The sequence below is a fragment of the Hypanus sabinus genome, chromosome 14 (genome assembly GCF_030144855.1).
Source record: "Hypanus sabinus isolate sHypSab1 chromosome 14, sHypSab1.hap1, whole genome shotgun sequence".
NCBI classification, from domain to species: domain Eukaryota; kingdom Metazoa; phylum Chordata; class Chondrichthyes; order Myliobatiformes; family Dasyatidae; genus Hypanus; species Hypanus sabinus.
The window spans coordinates 79,522,331-79,540,001 of record NC_082719.1 but is presented as its reverse complement, the minus strand read 5'-3'; the positions used below and the strand labels follow the sequence as shown (position 1 = coordinate 79,540,001).

The 17,671-nt window shown below is 40.0% G+C and overlaps 1 protein-coding gene across 10 annotated transcripts in view; it reads right to left on the bottom strand.

The window, feature by feature from the left end:
* Positions 1–17,671, bottom strand: part of LOC132404908 (GTP-binding protein Rit2-like) — a 328,089-nt gene that overhangs the window by 120,971 nt on the left and 189,447 nt on the right. For 9 of the 10 annotated variants that reach the window (XM_059989504.1, XM_059989507.1, XM_059989513.1 and 6 more), the window contains one exon: positions 16,311–16,502. In XM_059989504.1, the coding sequence (XP_059845487.1) occupies positions 16,311–16,502 (192 nt within the window). Of the gene's footprint in view, positions 1–12,007; positions 12,365–16,310; positions 16,503–17,671 lie in introns of those variants that run through there. The other variant, XM_059989505.1, reaches the window with a different exon arrangement.

Below are 17,671 nucleotides of genomic sequence, written 5' to 3'. Positions count from 1 at the left end.
TATTCCCCTCATAATTGTGTATATCTCTATCAAATCTCCCTGTCATTCATCTATCCTTTTTAACCTTTCCCTATAACCTGGATTCTCAGTCCTGGAAAAATCCTTGTAAATTTTCTCTGCACTCTGTCAACCTTGTTGACAGCTTTCCTGTAGTTTGGTGACTAAAACCATACGATTCTCCAGATTAGCCCTCATCAAACTTTATACAATTTCAACATAACATCTCAATACATTGATTGAAGAAGGCAAATGTGCCAAAAGCTTTCTTTGCAACCCTATTTACCTGTGACACCACTTTCAAAGAACTATTGATCTGTATTCCTTGATGCCTCTTCAAATGTACTCCTCAGTGGCCTACCACTCACTGATCAACTCCTATCCTGGTTTGTCTTCCCAATGTACCATACTTGACAAATGTCTGCTTTAAGTTACATCTGCCATTTTCAGCCCATCTTTCCAGCTGCTCCAGATCCCATTATGATCTTTGATAGTTTTCCTTGCTGTCCACTACACCTCCAAACATGGTATCATCCCCAAACATGCTAATCCAGTTTTTACCACATTATTAATTAGGTTAAATTAATTAGATTAGATTCAATTTTATTGTCATTGTGTCGAGTACAGATACAAAGCCAAATAAATGCAGTTAGCATCTAACCAGAAACGCAAAAGAATAGTATTATTTACAAAATAACTGCGAATAAAAAGTGCTACAGCACACAAATATAAAAGTACTGAGACAGTACAATATGGGTTCAATACTGCTTAGCGCTGTGATGTGAGGTTCAGCAGGGTCACAGCCTCAGGGAAGAAGCTCTTCCTGTGCCTGCTGGTGTGGGAGCAGAGGCTCCTGTAGCACCAATCAGATGGGAGGAGAGTAAAAAGTCCATGGTTAGGGTAAGATGCATCCTTGATAATGCTTTTCGCCCTGCCCAGGCAGTGTTTCTGGTAGATGTTCTCAATGGTGGGCAATTGAGTGCCAATAATCCACTGGGCAGTTTTCACCACCCACTGGAGTGCTTTGCGGTCCAATATGGGACAATTGCCATACTACACTGAGATGCAGTTGGTGAGTATGCTCTCAATGGTACAGCGGTAAAAGTCCGTCAGTATCCTGGGACAGAGGTGAGCTTTCTTGATGCTCCTCAGGAAATAAAGGCACTGTTGCAGGATGGAGGAGTTCAGGGACAGTGGACACCAAGGAATTTGAAGATTGATACACATTCCACTACAGCTCTGTTGATGTAGATGGGGACATGAGTGTGGCTCCTAGCATGCCTTAAGTCCACAATCATCCAGGTCATTGATATTGATGACAAACTACAATGGACTCAGTACTGGTCCCTGTGGCCACCAATAGTCACAAACCTCCAGTCAGAAAAGCAACAATCTACTACCACTCTCTGGCTTTTCCTGCGAAGGCAATGTCTAATCCAATTGACTATTTTACCTTGAATGCCAAGAACCTGAACCTACTTGAACAACCTCCCACTCATGACCTTGTCATAGGACTTGCCAAAATCCACGTAGACAACATCCACTGTCTTGCCTTGATTAACTTCCCTGGTATCTTCCTTGGAAAAACTCCATAAGATTGGTTAGACATGCCCAACCACGCACAATGCCATGTTGACTATCCCTAATTAGCCCCTGTCTATCCAAGAACTGACTGTATTTAGCTGGTGTCAGAATATCTTGCACACTACTGATGTCAGGCTCACCGGCCTATAACTTACTGGCTTATTCTTAGGGCTTTTCTTAAACAACAAAACATTAGATATCCTCCAATCCACTGGTGTCTCACTTGTGGCTGAGGATATGTTAAGCATCTCTGCTAGGGCCCCTGTAATTTCAATACTAGCTTCCCACAAGCCCAGTTGATTTATCCACTTCAATTTGCCTCAAGACAGCAAACGCCGGTCACATTAGTGACCGCACTGCTGCTTTGATCCACTTCTTTAGACTTTCTGTTCATCTCCTGAGTAAATACAGCAGCAAAAAATCCACTTATGATTTCCATCTCCTTTGGCACCATGCATAACTCTTATCCTTGCCTTTAAATCTTTATAGGAACATATAAACACTGTAGTCTCAAAATTTCACTTCTGAAGGCCTTCCACTTACCAAGTACAACTTTGCCAGTAAACAACTTATCCCAATCCACACTTGACAGATATTTTCTGATTCCATCAAAAGTAGGCCTTTCTCCAATTTAGAATATCAATCTGAGGACCAGATCTGCTCTCCTCCATAATTATCTTGAAATAAATGGTATCATGATCACCAGATGGAGTGTTCCCCTACACAAACTTTTGTCACCTGCCCTGTCTCATTCCCTAATAGGAGGTCAGGTATTGCACACTTTCTCATAGGAATCTCTATGTATTGATTAACGAAGTGTTCCTGAATACGTGCAACAAACTCTATCCCATCCAGCCCTTTTACAACATGGGAGTCAATACACGGAAAGTTAAAAATCACCAATTATAAAACATCTGTTTCTTCCAACAGTTTGCAATCTTTCTACAAATTTGTCCCTCCAAATCCTGTGGACTTTTTGGTGGTCTATAATATCTCATTAATGTGGTCATCCCTTTATTATTCCTCTATCCTACCCACGAAGCCTCAGTATTCAAGCCCATCAATTAATCCAGTCTGAGCACAGCCATGACATTTTCCCTGACTAGTAAATTCACCCAACCTCTTTTAATCCCTCCCACTCTATCCCATCTAAAACAGCTGAACCCTGGAACATTGAGCTGTCAATCCTCCCCCTTCTGCAACCAAGTATCACAAATGGCTGTGAAGTACTGGGTATACTTAAAGCAGAGTTTGATTGGTTCTTGATTAATCACAAGAATGGGATGGAGGGGGTTAATAAATCTAACATGATAGAATTGTGGAGCAGACTCAATGGACTGAATGGCCTAATTCTGCTCCTAAATCTTATGGTAAGCACGCCCAATACCTTATTCACCACCCTCCCAATTTGTGTGGCTACTTTCAGCATTCTGAAGATCCCTTTGTTCAGGGTCCAGCCATTAACTGCGTACTTTCTTTTTACATTTAATATCCCATAGTGCAACACTTAACTCTTCCTTGGATCAATCTCCATCTGCCATTTCTCTGCTCATATATGACAGTTCTATATCCTGTTGTATCCTTTGCCAATCTTCTGCACTGCCCTCAGTTACATCAATCTTTGTGTCATCACATATATTGGAAAGATAATCAACTTTCAATCTCATGACCCTGGGAAAAAATAAACTGAAGAAACTATGTAACTGAATGTCTTGTCATCAACATTCTGATAGTTTGACAAGCCCTATCATTCACAGGCATATCTTAACCATTTGAATAGAGTTTGTGTTTGTCTTCCCACATGATAGTATTTATATTTGGAAGTTGCTATAATTTAGTACCTCACACAGAGGAGTGAACTACAGAACTGTGCAAAAGTCTTTGACACGTATCAATAGCTAAGGAGACGTAGACTTTTGTACAGTACTATATACTGGTTAAAATGGGAAGGTGGTTGGGAAACAGAAGTAAAAGTACTTAGCTTTGTAAGAGCTCAGTAATATTAATTACTAGTTAGAAACTGAAAAGTTATAATATAATCAGAATCAGGTTTAATATCACTGGCATATGTTGTGAAAGTTTTGTTATGTGGCAGAAGTACATTGCAATACATAATAAAAACTGTAAATTACAGTGTGTGTGTAGGTTTGTGTGTATATCGGTTGTCCATCAGAATCTGATGACGACGTCCACTCCTTTAATGGTGGGATCTCTGATGACTCTACAGTCCTATCCTGGACCCACAAGCTCTTTTGCAGGTGGGACATGTATATGTGGTAGTGGTGGCAACCATGGCTGCATTTCTCCTGGCTCTCTTCTGCTGTCTTTTTGTTGTTCTTTCCATCTCCAGAATTCGAACCCCATCCCGACACAGCTATCGCCAAGTGTTACGGTCAGCAGCAACATCCTCCAGGTCCTCGGGTCTGATCTTGCATTTCCTTGAAGCATTCTTCATCTGATCCTTATAGTGCTTCTTCAGCCCTCCAGCTGAGTGTTGACCATGATGTAGCTGGCCGCATAACACTCTGCTGGGTAGCCGACATGGGGGCATCCTTGGCACGTGCCCCAGCCACTGCAGCTGACGTTGGGTGCTCATAGCCTCAATACTTCTGCAGTTGGTCTTTACAAGTATTTCAGTGTGAGGCACCCGCTCACGCCAGGTAACTCCAGGATGCACTGAAGGCAGCTTATGTGGAAGTGCTCCAAGGACTTGATGTGACAGCTGTAGGTTACCCAAGCTTCACTAGAAGGTGGTGACACAGACTGCTTGGTGTACTGTGAGGAATGAAGGCTCCTGTTCTGAAAGACTCTGTGTCAAAGTCTCCCAAAGGCAGCTGATCCTGTTTAATGCGGCTCTGGATGTCGTTGTCAATGCTGCTATTCTCAGAGAGAATGCTCCCAGATATTTGAAGATGGTACTACTGACAGCTTTTCATCACCAACAGTGAAGGCAGGTAGGGGGGTGGGACACTGTTCTGTCTTGGTGGTATTGACGGTCAGCCCCATCCTGCTGTACGCTCTCACCGCCACAGCAAGGACAGTCTGAAGATCCTCTGGAGTCTGGGCCACAAGAGCACAGTCATCTGCATACTGCAGCTCCAGGACCCGTTCTCTATGGAGTTTGGTGGAGCCTCCTGATATTAAAGAAGTTGCCATCTAATCTGCAGTCCACTGCCACACCGCTGCTGTCTTCAATCTCGTTGTGGAGAATCTTGGTAACACGCAAGAGGAAGATGTTAAAGAGCACCGACACTAGCACACACCCCTGCCTCACCCCTGTGCGTACAAGGAAGAGCTCGAACTCTTGTCCTCCTATGGTCACCCGAGCAGCCTTCCCATCGTGGAACTGGCGGAGGATGTTAATAAATTTATTTGGGACAGCTTATGTATTGGTACAGTATGTTTGTGTGTATACACACGGACACACACACTCACTCTGTATATATAGACTAAATAAGTAGTGCAAAAAAAATGAGAATATTGTTCATGGGTTCAATGTTCATTCCAAAATCTGATGGCAGAAGGGAAGAAGCTGTTCCTGAATCACTGAGTGTATACCTTCAGGCATTGGTGGTAGCATTGAGAAGAGAGCATCTCCAGGGTGCTGCCTTTTTGAGGCATCACTCCTTGAAGATGAACTGGTTGCTCGGGAAGTTATTGCTCATGATGGAGCTGACTGAGTTTACAACTTTTTGTTCCTATTTTGATACTGTGCAGTGCCCCACCCTACTCCATACCAGACGGTAATGCAGCCAATTAGAATGCTCTCCACAATACAGCTGTAGAAATTTCCAAGTGTCATTGGTGACATAAGAAACCTCCTCAAACTCCTAATGAAATACAGCCACTGTCGTGCCATTGTCGCTGCATTGCTACGTCGGGCCCAGGATAGATCCTTAGATATGTTGATACCCAGGAACTTGAAATTGCTCACTCTTTCCACTTCTAATCCCTCTGTGAGGACTGGTGTGTGTTCCCTCATCTCACCCTTTCTGAAGTCCACATTCTGTTCTTTGGTCTTGCTGATATTGAGTGCAAGGCTGTTGCTGAGACACGACTCAACCAGCTGATCTATCTCGCTCCTTCTCATCAGAATCCAAAATTCTGCCAACAACAATTGTGTCGTCAGTAAATTTATAGATGGTGTTTGAGCTGTGGATGGTCACACAATCATGAGTGTTGAGAAAGTAGAGCAGTGGGTAAGCACATATCCTTGGGGTGTGCCACTATTGGTTGTCAGTGAGGTGGAGATGTTATTTCCGATCTGCATAGGTTGTGGTCTTCTGCTGAATAAGTCAAGGATCAAGTTACAGAGGGAGGTATAGAGGCCTAAGTTCTAGAGCTTTTTGATTAGAACTGTAGGAATGATTGTGTTAAACGTTCAGCTATAGTCAATAAAGAGCAGTATTAGGATACAGTACTGTGCAAAATGTCTTAGGCACCCCAGCTATATATATGTTTTCTTTAAGACACTTATACAATACTGTACCTTGGACCAACAAGTTACACTCAAGAAGTCTGAAAAAGGTGAGTACCATCTTCTGTAGTTAGTGGGCTTTGATAAAAAGGCCAAAATGGAGATTTGCATAAATATTTTTATCTAGAGGCCAGACTGGAAAAGGCCATGTGATCTTGAAAATCTGTGACACAGAAGGCCATTGCCCTAGTTCTGGTAGGCAAGATGAAGTCTAATTAACATGGACATAATAGAGTATATGCCTTCTTTCTGTATCATAATTTTTCTATGATCTTACAACTTCAGCAGCTTATTAATTTCTTTGGCTTTTGCTGATTATACATTTTATTTTGTTTCTACTTCCAAATGATTAGGGAAGCTTACAGAGATACTACGTGACAGATAAAGACCTTTTTGCATTTGAATAGTCCAGATATAGGCAATCTGATATGCATTCCTTCTGGAGTATGGCTTGACCCAGAGTATGAGCAAACAGCATAAGGTATTGTGAGTCTCCATTTGCAGAACAGTAATTGCAAATGTTATGAAGGCAATAGTATTTAATAACAAACACTGAATCGTGTCACGAGCGATAATTGTGAGCATATTGCCACAATTGAAGCTTGAAATTCAGGCCATGAAATTGTCTATGAACAGATGTCTCAAAGAACTGTTGAAATCCAGCAATTATCCTTATAGGTACATTCCAGTATAGATCTAATCTTAATTCATTCGATCAATTGCAGCCCCGCTGGACATAGTGATGCTCTGCTCCTTTGTATTGGGGGTGGGGGGGGGGGGAGCAGGAACCAGTGGAAACTTTATCTGTGGTCATTAAAATGCAGCATTGACATCAGACACAAGTCTGGGAGAAAGAGATTAATGTGGATCTTCTTTGACCCCAAGAACTGGATGTGAATCAATATGTGGGGAAAGGGTCATGAATAAAGTAGTTTAAACTGCCAAATGTGAGGAATGCATGTCTAATCTACCACTTAACAACTCATTGAATTTCATTATGACAACAGCTTTTATGGCATTTAAATCAGAATCACCTTGATTATCACTAACTTATAGGTCGCAAAATTTGTGGTTTTGCTGCAGCAGTACAGTACAAGACAAAAGTATTACAGTAAATTACAAAAATAAAGGAATGGCACAAAAGATGAAAAAAACAAGGTCATTCAGAAATCCGAGTGCAAGTGAAAAAATTGTCACTGAGTGTGGTTTTTCAGTCCTCTATACCTCCTCTCTGATGTCAGTAATCTATTGTTTTCCCTCCTTTGTCACCCACTGTTCATCTGCTTTTTTGTTACTTGTCTTTATCTAACTGTGTGTGTTCTGTCAAATCATTATAAATAATAAAAACAGTAACCTCTCTCTTCACTTGGTACTCAGTGACTTACTGTACAAGTTCATCATATGCAAATTAATACTTAGTGGTCTTATTTATTGAGCTATTTCTCCATAAACATCTTCCATAAATGTTCAGTCTAATCAGCATTTACCCACAAAAGATAAGTTTTTAAAAAAGCAAGTAAGTGTCTGGCAGCGTTGCATTCTAAATTGAGGCATTGCATAAAAGCAAAGAAATCTGCATTATATCCTTATTTATACCTGTCTAGAGAGATATGGCACTGCAGCAGGCTCTTCCAGCCCAACAAGCCAGCACAGTCCAATTACATTCATGTCACCAATTAACTCACTAACCTGTACATCTTTGGAATATGGGAGCAAACCGGAGGACCTGGAGGAAAACCACTTGTCACAAGGGGAATGCACAAACAAACAGTAGCAGAATTTAACCCGGTCACTGGCACCATAAAAGCATTTTGCTAACTGCAGCAGCACTATGCCTCCCATATGTACACTGCTGTACCTCATAAAGTGGCTACTGATTGTACGTCCATGGTCTTCTGCTGCTGTAGATCATCCACGTCAAGATTCAGCATGTTGTGCATTCAGAGATGCTCTTCTGCACACCACTGTTATATCACATGGCTACTTGGGTTACTGCTGCCTTCCTGTCAGCTTAAACAAGTCTGGCCATTCTCCTCTGACCTCTCTCATTAACAAGCATTTTCGCCCACAGAACAGCCACTCACTGGCTGTTCTTTTTGCACCTTTCTCTGTAAACTCTAGAGGCTGTTGTGCATGAAAATCCCCAGAGATCAGCAGTTTCTGAGATGCTCAAACCACCTCATCTGGCATCAATAATCATTCCATGATCAAAATCACTGAGATTATATTTCTTCCAAATTCTGATGTTTAGCCTGAGCAACAGTTGAAACTCTTTAGTTTCGGACTAGGGAATTCAGCTGTAAATATGAAGTGCAAGAAAGGACAGCAGGATTTAAAAATTATTCCGCAGTGAGTCATTGCGATCTTGAATGTATTTTCTGAAAGGATAACGATAATAATTCAAAGTAATTTCAAAGGGAATTGGATATATTGTAAGCTAATAGTTCAACCAGTACAGTCAGAATAGATGCAATGTGATTCTTCTAAGTTTAAACTGATCCCCAAAATGACTGAGGGTTATGAGAGGTAAAAGTTCTCTTTCAATATTGCTTTTGGTTTTAACAGACAAGGTTTGGAGTGGGCAGCTAATGCCATGGAGAGGATCTGTGAAGCTGCTAAGTATGCTCCTCTCCTCATCATAAAACACTTATTTTCTAATGACCTCAGCCAAGTTTACTAGGTCTGAAAAAAAACAGCAGGAGGCAGAAGGTACAAAAAGTCTAAAAGGTAAGAGCCTGCCAACCATTCTCTGAGTTGAGAAGAGCAGGAATGCTCTTCACCTGGCTAAAATGTGAGTCCTACACTCCGCAAACTTATCCCCTCGGACCACTTTGGCTTGCCCTCAACACCATTTTGCTATCCTACTGTCATTGCCTCTTACCTGTCCTGTTCTTGACCACAAATTCTCTCAACTAATCATCACATTTTTCTCTTTACCATCGTTTCTGTCCTCAAGTACTCACAATTGAAATGCTACATCTTCCCAATCATACCATGATTATTGCCTCTTCTTACAGACTGTCTCAACACCATCAACCCTCTCCCCACTGATCTCTTTTGATCCTCACCATTACTGCCATCTTCCACATTATTATTTCTCACTTATAACTGCTGTTCCCTCTCACCAACCACTATCCCTCCTGACTGCCTACCACCTCTCTCTGCATCACCAACTCTCAAGTATGTCAGCCTTCCCACCATCACCTTCCATTGCATATCATCTTTCCGCACTGACTAACCTAGTCCAACTAAAATCTCACCCCCCAGTCACCACCTTTCCCCATTGTCAACCATTTCCCCCTACCATCAGTGCCACTAACTACTATTTTTACGAGTTTGAAAACTGGTTGACAACTAGGAAATAGTTTCTGGAACACAACACTGTGTCATTTGCACTTGTCAAGAAATGGAAGCTTAAAAAAAACTTGTGTTTATTTATAAATGTCCTTCTTCTTTCACCTAACTTCCATGACAGCAAATTTGATTCCATATCTCAAATTTTTGGAAGTGATTTGTGAATTCTGTAAGGGCAAATTACTGTGGAAGATCTTGGTGTCCTTGTACACTAGTGACTGAAAGCAAGCATGGAAATTCAGTGTGGAGGTAAGAAAGATGGTATGATAGCACAGTGGTTAATGAAAAGCTATTTACTGGGCTAGTGATCCAGGTTCAGTTCCATCACTACCTGTAAACAGTTTATGTTCTCCTTGGGAATGTGTGGGTTTCTTCCAGCTTCCTCATCTATTCCAAAGTTCTGTGGGTTAGAAGGTTAATTGACCACGTGGTTGTAATTGAGTAGTGTAGGCTTGCTGGTCAGAAGTGCCTGTTACTGTGCTGTATCTCTAAGTTTAAAAAAAAACTGAAGGCTAATGATACATTGACCTTCATGACCAGGTTCTGAGCAAATGAGTGAGTATGCTTTAATCAAAATTGTACACAGCTTTGTCTGAACCGAACTGGAAGATTTGACTTGCTACCGTAACAAAAAAGGTCTTTGCATTTGAGAGAGTGCAACCAAGCCTCATCAGACTGATTCTTGCAATGTGTTGAATGAAGATTAGGTTGATCAGGCCAATGTTTATTAGTGTGTAGAGGAAAGAGAGATCTAATTGAAAGGTACCATTTCTGACAGGGCTACACAGTATGAATGCAAAGACAATGTTTGCCCTGACTAGGGATTTAAGAATTTAGGGTCATGAACTCAGGATATCAGGTAAGACATTTATGAATGAGATGAAGAACAATTTCATCATGCAAAACATGGTGAACTTGTAGAATTTTCTGCCACAGAACCTGGTGGAGTTCAAGTAGCTGAATAAATTTAAAACAGATTTCCAAGCTTAAAGAATCAGAATTGGGTTCAAAACCACCAGCATATGTTGTGAAAGTCTTTAGCTTTACAGCAGCAGTACAGTGAATGCATGATAAATAGAGGAAACACTGAATTAGTATATTTGTCAATTAAATAGATAAGTTTAAAAATAAGTACTGCAAAAAACAAAAACAAAAATTGGAGTAGTATTTATGGGTTGAATGTCCATTTAGAAAATCAAATGGCAGAGGGGAAACAGCTGTCCCTAACCACTGAGTGTGTACCTCCTTTCTGACAGTAACAATGAGAAAAGGGCAGATCCTGGGTGGTGGGGGTCCTTAATAATGGACACTGCATTTGTGTTCAAAGGGCTTGTGGGGAAGGAGTGTATCACAGCGATAATGGATTAGCCATGATCATATTGAATAGCAGACTACCCTCAGACAAATAGTCTAACACACACTTCTGTTCTCTGTGCTTTCTATGTTTCTCTTCATTGATTCCCATGCCCGACCTACCAAACTGTCATCAATTCATTCCTCTGCAACCACTATTTCTCAAGTCCATCTACCCATCACAAACCAATGCCTGGAGTCTCTTCCACTGCCATGTACACTCTATCTACCAATCCGCTCTAAATAACCAGACTTTGTCTTATGTACCGATATTCTGCACTGTCCTAAGACTCAAGTCCACCTGAGTTTTCCCTTCCAATTAGTATTCGTACCATACAGCTTCAACCCTCCTTATCAACTTCCTGTTCAGAGCCATCACAATATCACAGGATTTCCTTCACAAGAATCAGGCAGCATGTCATCCAAGTAAACCTTCAAAAGGAAAATCTGTAGGACTGACAAGAAAGGACATTGGATAATTCCAATATTCTGTTCGTCTCTCATAGAAACACTCCCATCCCACTGGTCTGAATACCTCGGCCCAGATATATGGACCCATAACTCCACTAAACTGCAATTTTCAGTAAAACCTGCAGTATTACTGACTTCAAATCAAAAACGGTCAGCTGGGGATATTGGCTCTCCAGCAAATTACACTTACATTCTTAACAGCAATACCAGCCTTTTAACCCCTGTCAGAATGAGAGTAGAGACCAGGCCACCGTATGATGATAAATAGGGCTGTTGTCATGGAAGGTTCACTCACTAATACCAACGTGAATTTTACAAGTAACCTTGGAGCACCACCTTGTGCAACAGGACTGCCTGCAGGGAATTAAGGAGCAGAGACCAATGAACCTAATTTGTGGTCCTTGCAGATATGTCAATTGATTTTAATAGGTAGAAAAACACCTGGGGTGCAAAGTACATGCATGGATCTTGCTGTCTGAATTGTCAATAAATGTTGCTGGAACATTAAAACTTTAAACTGGGAGAGAACCACTGCAGTACGGACTTCTCTATATTGTACAACAAAAGCAGAGAGTAAGAGAAAAATCGTTAAAATCAAAATGTTATTAAAACAAACATGATGATGAAAAAGCCATAAAGAATGTTGAGTGCAATTTTTTTCCAGATGGAAAAGAAAGTAAGATCTTTGGTTGCAACTTTAATTATTTCAACTTATCTTTATTTTGAGAAGGCAATTTAAAACCCACATCTTCTTTTGTTTAATTAAAGAACTTCAAAAATTGCAGCCCATTTGCAGAGTAATGCATAATTATTTTATATCCCATAAAATACAAAATGACTATTATCATATGGTTAATTAATTCTGATTATTTCTTAATTATAACTTAATTACATCTTAACTCATTTAAACTAAAAAAAAGACCTTAATTGCATCCTGAAGACTTTCATTTTGGGGGTAAATTTTGTGCATCGTTCTGCCTCCTCATTATAAAGGTAGCTTCTGGATAAATGTGTAGTTTCTGCTGAACCTATTGCAGCAAAGGCGAAAAAGACCAAAGAAAATTCATCCAAAGGCTTCAGACCTGCCCTCAGGCACAAACCAAGGAAGAATACAATACACATCATGACCTGAACAGGAGACAGACAGCAAATTAACTGGGGAAATCACATCAATAAAATATTAAAATATTTCAATGGAGTTGGCAATAAAATTTATAAACAATTAATGTTCTCCAAGACATGCAGGAATACACAGTATAAAGGACTGTTTGACTATGAATCTCCACAATCAGATAATGCTGAGTACATTGAAATGGGTAACAAATAAAACTATCAAGCACATCATGTTCATTATTTCTGAAAGGATCTGAATACTATTTACTTTTAATATGAATCTAAAATTCTTAACATATCCTTCAGTAGTAAATTAAATATGGTAATATTTTACTAAGTGCCACATGAACCAAGCATTCTTCTCTCAAATGTTGAAATAATTTTTAATAAAACTCTGGCATTACTGGAAATTTTTGTTTTTTTTAAGGTTTTGAATTCACAAAACTATGAGAATGAGAAGCACAAGATGGATATAGGGGCCGATGCCTGATGATCTATTTATTGAGAGATTCACTGATCTCTTACCTCATTATCATTTTCCAGCACTAACTCCATATCCTTAGATTCCCACAGTATACAAAAATCTATCCACCTTCACCTTGAACACACTCAGTGATTGAGTCACTACAGTCCTTTTCTGCAGATACAGTTGGCTCTCCTTATCCGCGAGGCATTGGTTCCGGGACCCCACGTGGATAACAAAATTCGCGGATGCTCAAGTCCCTTATTCAACCTGTCTCAACGCAGTGGATCTTAGGACCCAGCGGAACCCAAGACCTTTTTTAACCTGTCTCAGTGCAGTGGACCCAGCGGCAGAGATGTGAATCCGCAGTGTTTCTGTTCACGAAAATAATCACGGTAACGATTGAAAATAAAGTGGAAACAATAAAGCGATCGGAAAGAGGTGAAACACCATCAGTCATTGTAAATGCGTTAGGCTTCGTCAGTCAACGATTGGAACAATTTTAAAGGATAAAGTAGAAAGGCTGTGCCCCAATGACAGCTACAATTATTACCAAGCAACGTAGTGGTTTAATTATTGGGTTTGGTGGGTTTGGGTTTTTGATCCTCCACATCAACCCGGCACGGTGGAGTGCGCACTCAATAGCGATCTGTCACTAGACTGAACTCGGGAACTTCCCGAGCCCAGTGCTGAAACGTGCGTTCTTAAGTGTTTTATATGCATAGAAAGGTAAAATATATACTCTACACGAATGCAAACATTTGACTAATTGACGCTAAATAATATCGGATGTACCTGTTCCGACTTACTTAGTAAGAGAACTTCTGATTTTTTTCGATCCCGATCCACGATAACCCACACACATCCTCCCGTATACTTTAAATCATCTCTAGATTACTTATAATACCTAATACAATGTAAATGCTATGTAAAATAGTTGTTATTCTGCATTGTTTAGGGAATAATGACAAGAAAAAAATCTGTACATGCTCGAAGCACGAGTGCTGGAACAGCACTTCCGGGTTTTTGCGATTCACGGTTGGTTGAATTCGCGGATCAGGAGGACCAACTGTACCTGCAAAGATGAGTGAATTTCTTGTCATCTCTATCCTGAATCTACATCATCAGACTGTAATTCCTGGTTCTACGTATCCCAAGCAGGGGGTACATCAATTATGCATCTACCCTTGGTATCAACAAACAATGTACAGTTCAATGAAAACACCTCTCAGTCTTCTAAACTCAAGAAAAAAATAGGCAATTTCTTCTGACTCAGCAATCTCCTTATCTCAGGGCTCAAGCTGGTGATCATTTTTCCTCTCTCTCTGTTAGACTATACATTTTCTTAGTAGGGAAACAAGATCTGTACATAACACTCTAAATGTGGTCTCATCACGGTCGAATGCAATTACAGAAAGACATCTTTACACTTGCACTTAAAACCTCTTGTAGCAATGGCAAAAATAGCACCTACCTGATGTAGCAGTACGTTAATTTTCAGGAATTTGTGTACAAGGGCACTCAGGTCCTTCTGTACACTGACACCTTTCAAATATTCACCATTTTAAAAGGTATTCCACTTTTTAAACTAAAGTAAAATTTTGAGTACATACATGTCACTACATACAACCCTGAGATTCCTTTTCCTGCAGACGTACTCAGCAAACCTATAGAATAGTAGCTAGAAGTAGGTTCAATAAAAGAGCAAGTAGAGCATAGAAGACAACAAACTATGCAAATGCAAATATAAATAAATAGCAATAAATAAAGACAGCATGAAATTATAAGATAAAGAGTCCTTAAAATTAGATCATTGGTTGCAGGAACATCTCAATAGATGTGTTTAGTTATCCTCTTTTGTTCCAGAGCCTGATGGTTAAGGGGTAGTAACTGTTCTTGAACCTGGTGGTGTGAGTCCTGAGGCACTTGTACCTTCTACCTGATGGCAGCAGTGAGAAAAGAGCATGGTCTGGATGGTGACGATCTCTGATGATGGATGCTGCTTCCCTAAGACAGTGTTTCATGTAGATGTGCTCAATGTACATTTCTCTCCATTCTATTTCATCTCTCATGTCTTTGCCTATTCATTTCACCTGCTTACATCCCCTGAGGAATCTCGGCTATCTCGTCACTGCCTACGCTTGCACTCAAAATTCTGTAAACAAATCTGGATATTTTACACATAGACTCCTGATATGAATATTTGATAAAGATTATGCACTACTCGTGCTTTTACTTTCTGTTTTTTTATCTCAATCATGTTACTGAACAGACCATATATACATTTTTAAAGTTAACTGCAACATTCTAAAAATAAAATATAAATTCTACAAAGCAGACATCCATTTTCAGCGTAATGTTTTATCAGTGTCAAACAAACATCTTTCCAAGTATTTCTTTTCCTTTTGTATTTGTTCAGTTACAATTGGATTATTCAACACAAATATAACTTATTTAGTGAAAGAGAGGTTACTCTTTTCTAAAAGAACCACAAGCTGTTTTGTGATAATTCAGAAATGGCTGTGGTTGTTAGAGGTCAGTCATAGCCCCAGGGCATCACTGCAGTAGCTCTTCAGGGCAGTCCTTCAACTGCTTCATCAATGCATTTTTTCTGTGACAGTTAGAATTATAACAGTGGCTGCAAAATCAGATCATAGGCATGTTATCCTCTGTGGGTGATCTAACTTGTAACACTCCAGTCAACCCAGTGTAGATACAACTCTCAAAAGGCTTAATGCCACTGAAAAGAAATCAGACCAGTGGATTACACATCCAACATCATCAACATTTATTTTTACTACAGTATGTGCCAGCTACAAAATACATTATAGTTGGTCTACAGCAACCACACCTTCTTGACTTGCATTACCAAGAACATGGGCAGAAGATGATCAGGAACTTGACCACTTTCAGAGTCCCTTTTTCACATATGTAACATGATAACAAGTCCTTTTGGCCCAACGAGACCACAGGCTCCATTACAGCCAAGTGACCAATTAACCTACTAACCCATACGTCTTTGGAATGTGGGGGAAAGCACACTCAGAGAAAACCCACACAGTCACAGGGAGAAGTAGAAACTCCCTACTTCCAGCAGCAGAATTGAACCCTGGTCGCTGGTGCTAGAATAGTGTTATGCTAATCACCATACTACTGTAGCACCCCTTGCATCCTCTAACTTGGAAATATAGTTGTAAATTTAAATATTTATGAAAATATTTTCTCCCTGGAAATATGTTCTTCCTTCATTTCTCATAATGTCAAAATCGCAACAGCACGGTGGGAATATTTTCACAAGACAGATTCAGCAGCTCCAGATTGCAGCATTACCTTCTCAACAACAACTAATGATGGAGAAAAGAACAGGCCTTGGTAGCAATGCCCACATTTAAAAAAAAATGTATAGGAAGTAATGGAATAAACAAAAGCCACCAAATTCATTGTTAATTCCTGAAGAATGACTATAAAGTTTATTATTAGCAAGGGAAGTTTTCTTACCTGCCTATATTCTTCCAAGTCTGTTTTGTTTCCAACCAAAACTATTGGAATATCATATGTGTGCCGAACACGATAGATGAGCTCCTTGAATTCGGCAGCTTCCTGGAATGATCGGCGGTCAGTAATGGAATAACAAATTATAAAGCCTTCTCCACCTCTCATATATTGGTCCCTCATGGCTGTGAATTCTGCCTGCAAATAAGCATGAAGAGCAGGAAATATTACCAATACCTTAACCCCATAAATGAAAGGAGAACATTTAAATACAAGCCTCCAACACTCAAGTGTAAATTCTCCTATACTTTGATGAAATGGCCTGCATACTTCTTATGCTAGGTAATTGGAAATGATTTGATTAACTTTTCTTATGAGAAAAGCCAAATTTAGAAGCAAGATTTCAATTTGATCCTTTGTACTGAGTTTACTAATCTTGTTTAGACTGTGGGATAAAGGACACTGCTTTTTGGTTAATGAGAGAAAACAACCATTGCCTCTTGTATATCATTCTGATGACACTCTCCTGCAACCCTTTCCCTCCAACCGAACTTATTTATCGGAATCAACTTGCAGTATGCTCTTCTGGCCCTTCCAGCAACCCCTGACTTCATCCTAGCCTAATCACGGATCTATTTACAATTACCAATTAATGTCTTTGGACTGTAGCAGGAAACCGGAGCACCCAGAGAAAACCCCTGCAGTCACAGGAAGAACGTACAAACTCCTTACAGACAGTAGTGGGAATTGAACCCGTGTTGCTGATACTGTTAAAGTGTTATGCTAACCGCTAAGCGACCGTAAGTCCTGAACGTAAGTGCAGCACTAGAGTTGTGGAGTCTGACTGTCACAGAGACAGAAGGGCAACAGGTCCTTTGGCCTAACTGGTCACTGTGGACTAAGGAGGCCATCTAAGCCATTTGCCACATTGTTCTAAATCTTTCCTACATATTTACCTGTCCAAGTAGATTCATATATTATATATGCTCATAAAACTTCAAAATTATGTACTTCAATTTTTGTGTAGAAGTTTGTTTGCTGGGATTACTTACTGCAGAAACAGACATGGATATTGGTGGATGGGATATAAAAAGCTATTCAAGTGCTGATACTAAAATTTATAGCTGAATAATGTAGAGTGTCTTCAATATGTTAAGTAGCTTCCATAACTGATTCTCCAAAATACACATATGCTGAGCAAAGTAAATCATTAAATTGGTTTATTATTGTCACATGTACTAAGGTGCGGTGAAAAACTTGCCTTGCACACTATTCATACTGATCAATTCATTACAACAGTGCATTGAGGTAGTATAAGGTAAAATAATAACAAAATGCAGAATAAAGCATCTTCAAGGCAATGAATT